We start from the raw sequence: 7,190 nt of genomic DNA on the forward strand, positions 1-7,190 counted from the left end.
CATCCATCGGAGTTTCCTTACAATATCCCATTAGTTACGTAGTCCGGATCGGACACTTTCAAAAGCCGAATATTTATCTTACGAGCGACTAAGTCAATAATGACAAGTAAATCAGGGAAATCGACTAACATGAGACGTTTGGATGTTGAACGTTGCTGGACAATATTGCATAGGCTGAAGTTATGGGGATATACTCTCAGCGAGGGCAAAAGCCATCTTGAATTTCCTGAGCTGTCTCTTCATCAAACTTGATGAAATAATGTCAGTGAGCACCTTGTATGCCACGACAGTTCTCGCTTGCAATTTTTGAAATCTTTTTCGAAGAATAACATCGCCGGTGGAACACTCCAACGGGGTTTTCATTTTTTTACGTTTTCCTCACCAGAGTCGTCACTTTTGTGCTTGGGGCTCATTGCTCATGAGGATTGATTTCTTGAAAATTAGTTGCACCCCTCTCTTCTCTTGCGCTTGATCTACTGATTTCAACTTTCTTTAATGGGTTGAATCAGTTCAACGAAATACGTGCAACTGTCGCCAGAAACGAAGGCCTTTTCCATCTCCTAGACACTCCTAACCTACCAGTGTCAGGAATGTAGCCAAACACCGACGCCGTTCTACCCGTCCGACGAAACTCGCTGATGTTTGTGCTGTGCGACTACAACACACCCTCCAACATATGTAAATAACGTCGCTTTTTTATTTGTCTCGTTGACCTTCCTTTGATTCGACTACTTTTCACGACTTCTTCCATCTTGGTGAGTTTGTTTTCCTTTCTCTGAATTGTCACTTTAGCTTTGGTCATTAATTCGTAATAAAACATTCACTCACGAAACCACAAGTATTATTAGGCAGTTGCAATTTTCGTTCAGTGTGTATGTCTGCAGAGTCAGCAGACTGCGTCCATTACTTCAGGTATTGCGAGCGATTTGTAGGGAAAAAACGTTGGATTAAAAACTCTTTGCCAAATGCGTCCAGCGGCAGAAGAGCCCTACCATGGAGAGACCAATCTTTGTCGCATCATGCGCACCCGTCAGTTATCATCACGGACCGCGTAAAGGTGCCAAGTACAGCCAGCAGTTTTGAACTCACTAGGTTGCTTGAGTTGTCCATGAATTGGCCTACACCAAAGGATGGTATATCAGCGCCCCCTCATAGCGGTAATCACAAATCCCACCAAAGGAGAAAATCTCGTTTCTGAACACTCTGTCTTCATCCCTGCATAGAAATCAACAATATAGTATGAACTCTAGGCCCTTTATTCTAAAATCGCATTTTGTATTTGCCACGCTTTATACACAAGCATAAAAGTGAAGATGTTTTGGAGCTTCCTATGTTCAAATTAATATATTTTAAAGTTCCAAACTGGACCTCGCTGAAAAGAAGAGCCTCCCACCAACAACGGTACGCTCTTCATCTAAAGATAATGTGATTCCAGACGGGATCCGGATTTTTTGGATGATAACTTGTTTTCTATGCTACTTCAGGGCATGTCAGGCGCAAAGTGATCAGATTCCATTTGTGGATTGTGGATTGTAATCACAGGTTCCTCACAGTAACTGGGGTGATTTGGCTATGACATAAAGTATTGCCGGTCTTCGGGAAATACACTCATTTGCAAATTAGTTTGGTTTTCACGAGAGACTCAACAGAATCTTTCGTTTATGATATTCTACAACTGAATGTGCTGCAACCTTGTGAGTAGTTTCCTTTATGAAAATATACTGGAATATCTCGAATATCGTGCCAACTGAATCATGAGGCGGCTTGTTTGCAGCACATTCAGTCGTAGAATATCATAAGCGAGAGATTCAGTTGAGTCTCTCGTGAAAAGCATATTGATTCGCAAACGATTGTATTTCTCGAAGAAAGTCCAATTTGGGTTCAAGTAGAGCATAAGGTTGACGGAAACTCGGGGGCTACGCCTACCTGATGAGCCCAAGTAGGGCGAAACCAGGCGTGGGCTGTCGAAGAGTTTTCGGTAACCTTGTGAGTAGTTTCCTTTATTGCCAGTCTTATTTGAAGTGACTGTAAACCGTGAAAGGTTCGTACTCAAGACTATGGAAGCCGTTAAGCCCAAACCTATACAATGTTCTGTTATTAAGAAGCCCGTATACATGAAGTTTCCCTCCAAAGGTGACTGGGTTGCTGAACTAATCACCAGAAGGCATAGAAACTCTTTTGATACGACATACTTGACCGTTAATCTGTGTTTGGGCTTCAACTCCAGCTCCACTATCAGATTCCGCTTGAAGGACAAATTGCCGGTTCTACCACCAGCTTTTGTGTGTACTCATTTGTATGCCCATGCCGAGTATCATACGTTGGTCGTACGACAAGGCATTTGTCGAACAGAATACGTTAACACAATCTCGTATCTCTGAGTGGTAGTGGAAAGAAACCAGGCTCAAGCGCGATTGCAGCACACTTGGCCGAAACCTGTCATATCATACACAAGGAGCAAGCCTTCACCATCATATATCGGGTTCCTCTGAACGGACCACGACTGGTACGATCCAAACTACTATCGATCGCAGAAGCGATAGGAATCCGACTGCTGGATCCACAACTTTGCATCCAAAAGAAACTTGTGTGACCTCTGAACTTGAACTGGCCTACGAAACATCCGGTCCTACAAGTCTGTCTGACAATGACGTCACTTGCCTGACTCCGTGGCCTATTAACTTATCCCTCATCCAACCCTCCTTTCTTTGATTTCTATTCTTCTAAAGTGTATGTAGTCCCGATCTTAACCAGTTCTACTGTACAACATTTTTACGTCTACTCGGATTCTGGTGCTGTGTTCATCCTGAGGGTATCCAATGAGATGCGGTCCACCGACATTCAGGTCAGTCCTCGTAGTTTTTGCAGCGCGCACCTGATAAGCAATTAGTTCGCCGGATATAGTTTGATTCATCTTTCAGTAGCAGAGCCCACATCGTAAATTCACATGGTGCCTGCATACTCGGTTGACGATTTCCCATAAGAAAGGTTTACTCGTTGTGTACCATATTCCTGCTTTTAGGCTACATGCTGCTTTTAGCGGTATTCAGTCTACGCCAATACTGTTGTACGTGACTTGTCTAATGAAATATTTACTAGAAATAAAGTACAACTACTGGAAAGTCAAAGCATTTAGGAGTTCCCACTCAAAATGGATGCGCATGAAACAGTTTCACAATATCCATGTATTCACCTTAAACCAAGCAAAAGAAAATACCAGAATGTAACACACCAGGTAGGCAACTTTGTGTCTGAGGGAGGACGAATCATATCGCTGCTTGGGCCCAATGAGTTAGACCTCAACTGCTAGCCAGAGGTTGCCATGTCTAACCAATTCGTCCTTTCGAGTTAGATTGATCACTTATTGAACATTACTTCTCATAGCAAACCACACTTCCAGATTTTCCGAGCATTCCTGGCAGAAACGCCAAGTTATGTGCTGTTATCTCGCGTGCATTCGTTGGTAATTGACCAGGTGGATGCTGACCTGGTCGCCGAGTCTGGCAATCGGTTTGCAAACGATTCGTTAACATTTGCGGAGACGTCTTCTGTGCTCTGTTTGTTGAATAGTCCGCCTCCATAGTTTACAAAGAGCAGTTCTTGAGTTGTAAGCTGGTTGGCCCTTGACAGTCATCGCACGTTGATTCCGGGTGTTCCGATCATGATCTGTGTTGTGTTGATGTTTGTATTTCTTGCATTATACAGCCACGCTACTGCTGAAATTGCCGTCCATTATTGTTCATTCCGATTGGTTCGTTTGTTATCTGTATTGCATCATGGCCGGCTTCTAAGTTGGTTGGTTGGTCAGTGATATACCTTCTACCTCCATTAGTTTGTAGTTCTATAAATTTCTACTTTGAACGCCTTTTTCGCTCCAGATTTTGAGGTTCTGGATTTCGTTTGTTCTGAAATAGCTATAGGGAGGATCGCTCCCAATCCCTCTAATTAGTACTCCATCCGTGAAGCACTACGCCTCACGTAGTACTCACGTAGAACTCACGTTCTTTCTTTGTTCTTGCCTGGCCCAGTATGCTGACGTTATCCCAATCGAGCTTGTGTCCTTCCTCATCATCGCGTGCAGAGATGAACGAGAGTTGATCGCGTCTCATAAAAGCAGGCTTGTGTTTGTTAACTCTGATTGACAGTTTCCTCCACGTTTGTCCCACGTAGCGTTTTCCACAATCCCTGCACTGGATTTTGTAGATTACATGTGTCCTCTCCATTGCATTATATATCCCCTTTGGTTTTGATAGTGCCCTTCTTAGCGGGTCGGTCAGTATGAGGGCAAATCCTATGGCAAGCTGTCGTAGTATCCTTGAGGTCATATCCTAAACGTTTTTTATGTATGGTAGTGTGATTGGTTCGCTTGTGATTCCGGTCGTCAAGTTGCAACCACTGGACGCCCGAAATCTACCGAGACGCCTCTTGAAGGATTTTATCAGGGAGGCTAGCTTCCTCAAAGCAACCACTGAATGCCCGAAATCTACCGAGACTCTCAGCTCCGCTAGATGTTGACCAAACAGAAAACACTCCCTCAATATGTAGCGCGTCACAGCCTCGTACCAAAGGCAGACCGTGCGCGTCAGCATTGGACCGATTCCAGAAAGTGTCCCTCCAATAAATAGCTTGAGACCGTTTTACATTCGAACTCGCACGCACTCACACTCTTGCACTCGCTTGTTCGGAATATAGCAGCTGTTGTGTTCCCTTCTGTGAGTCTTCTCTTCTCCGGCACTAGGCACTGGAGCGGGTCGGCACCCGGATACCACAGATTGACGAATCGGCAGATATGACAGTTTCAATTCGCTTCAATGGAGTCCGAATGCAGCCCGGTTTGTGAAATTTCGGATGGTTGCTGTGGTAGTTCGCTCATTTTATGATGACGAAGGTTTCGTCAAAACCGCTTATCCACAGTTTTGGGCTGGCATCTGGTTGAACGGTTCTCTCCAGTTTCTGCAATATAATGTCGGCGGTAAACCCTGATATGGGGGGGCCATTGATCCTGCTTTCAGCTACTCGTAGTATTCACCGTTGAATTACAAGCACGTGGTCAAACAGAGATTGCGTAGTTCACAGATATCTCTTCTTAGAGATCCGCGGGAAGGCCAACTCCATTGATCCTGCTTTCAGCTACTCGTAGTATTCACCGTCGAAGCACGTGGTCAAACAGAATTTACGTAGTTCACAGATATCTCTTTTTAGAGATCCGCGGGAAGGCCAACGGCTATCCAGTAGTTCACGACCGTTGTCTTTGCGGAGTGGAGGTCCACTGTGAACAGTGAACTGACATCAAATGAAATCATTGATTTGTCCCCTTCTATTGTCACGTCCTTTAGTATATCAAATATTTTTTGGGTCTTTATTGAATGTCGCAATCCATTGATGAGATAATTTACCCTTCTACATAGTTCCTTTGCAAGGTTGTAGGCTGGTGTGGCTGGAAATGACACAGTTGGCCGTAGTGGTGTGGTCTCCTTGTGTACTTTCGGAGGTCCGTAGAAGCGTGGGATGTTGGACTTTTTAGCTCTAATTCGCCAACATCCTTCTGTTGTGATCGTTTGGAGGTCTTTTGTTTCACTTCAGGCTTTCATTGGTTTTGCTCGCAAGTCTTTTTTGGTTTGGCCCTCATCCTGACGGCAATACGTGGTAGTTCCGTTGAGCACGGCTTCTGCTTTGTCCAAGTAGTCTGATTTGTGCGTGATAACGGTCATGCGTCCTTTGTCCGCAGGTAGAATGATGGTGGTTTCATCTTTTTTCAAATTCCTCATTGCTTCCTATTCTTTGTTTCAAGAAAGTGTGAGGGCTTTGTTTCGCCTAATAACCGGTACTTCAGTTTGACAGAGTTGTTCCTGTTGTTGGATATCCTCATCTAGTTTGGCGGATTTCATTGCTGACTCCAGGCTGGTCAAGAACTCCAGAATGTTGGTATCTTTGAAAGTAAGGTTCAGTTCTCTAACAAAAATATCCTGCTGTTGAACAGCCAGCCGCTTACTAGAAAGATTCTTGATCCGTGCTTTGTTGATGGTGATGTAGCTATCATTTTTGCTATTTCTGACCAGTCTTTAAAATGTGGTTTCTTGAATAGTTTTCTTCCATTCCGCTGCGGACGTAACATTTCTTTCGATAGCTATACTGAATAAATGAAGTAGAGCCGGCCCTATCGTTATCACACAGATGTTCCCTTTTCCTTTGCTTTTGACAAGGTAGCGAATTGGATGTGTTCAGGTGCAAATCTAGGAGAGACGGTTACCCACACAAGGAGGTCTGAAGGCGGTTTCAAGGTATGGTCACTGATGACCGGAGTTCTCAGATACGGAACGCGCGTGCTGAGGAAGCATAGCTGTGCAAAATACATTAAATCCATCATGTGTGCTTGTCTTCAACTTTTCTGCATCTGCACACAAGGACAAACAATTGTGGCCGAAATTTAGGAGTTTTAACGGGATTGAAAATAAGTTAACAGTTTTCGTGTTCCCACTTAAATCAGGTAAAAGAATGGAAAGAATGTGAAGAGTAAAGAATACAGAATATGAAAAATATGATATAAAATATAACACAGCGTTCGGATGTTTTTTTATGACGTATTATCGTATCGTATTATCTGCATCCGAGGCCTCCATAGTTAATCCGCCTCAAGGAAATTGGGACCCTTATGCACCTTGTCGCTAAATGAGACGTAGATGAAAGATAAATGGTACCTTTGGATTCGGGAAGATATTTCCCCAACAACCTTTGATTCGAACAGTGACCAAGCTCCAAGGAAATCCTTCGGAAGAATACTACATCATCTAATGATTGAAGGCAATTCACGGGTTTCGTCGATTATTGTTTAATGTCATATTATACTAACAGTAGAGAACCGGTGATGGTTTTATACAGGATAAAGCTAACTGTCGACTTCCAGCCCAAAAGGTTCAGTCAAAGAGGCGGTCAGCACATGAGAACATGATGCGTGTTCCAGGATTAAAGGACAAGTGACTCTACATCATATCAAATTAATAGTTCGTCGCAATTCTGATCCGCGGTTTAAAACTAAACAGCTAGTCAGCGTTTGCGAGTTCAAGCCACTTCGGTCTTACAGTGTTGAGCACCCACTTGTAGAACCTAACCCCTAACCTGAACCGCAGTGTCAGCTCTTCCGAGCATTCCCGGATTGTACCTTCAACAGGTCAACGATTTGAGTGTGTTCA

General features: G+C 43.8%; 1 protein-coding gene across 1 annotated transcript in view; it reads left to right on the forward strand.

The window, feature by feature from the left end:
• The window catches only part of T265_11966 (hypothetical protein), a gene marked incomplete at both ends in the record, with an annotated part of 24,771 nt that overhangs the window by 11,926 nt on the left and 5,655 nt on the right, over window positions 1–7,190 (forward strand). Inside the window, one exon of the mRNA XM_009178818.1 lies at window positions 2,730–2,845. Within this exon, the coding sequence (XP_009177082.1) occupies window positions 2,730–2,845 (116 nt within the window). The remainder of the gene's footprint in view (window positions 1–2,729; window positions 2,846–7,190) is intronic.

Source organism: Opisthorchis viverrini (genome assembly GCF_000715545.1).
Source record: "Opisthorchis viverrini unplaced genomic scaffold opera_v5_672, whole genome shotgun sequence".
Lineage (NCBI taxonomy): Eukaryota > Metazoa > Platyhelminthes > Trematoda > Opisthorchiida > Opisthorchiidae > Opisthorchis > Opisthorchis viverrini.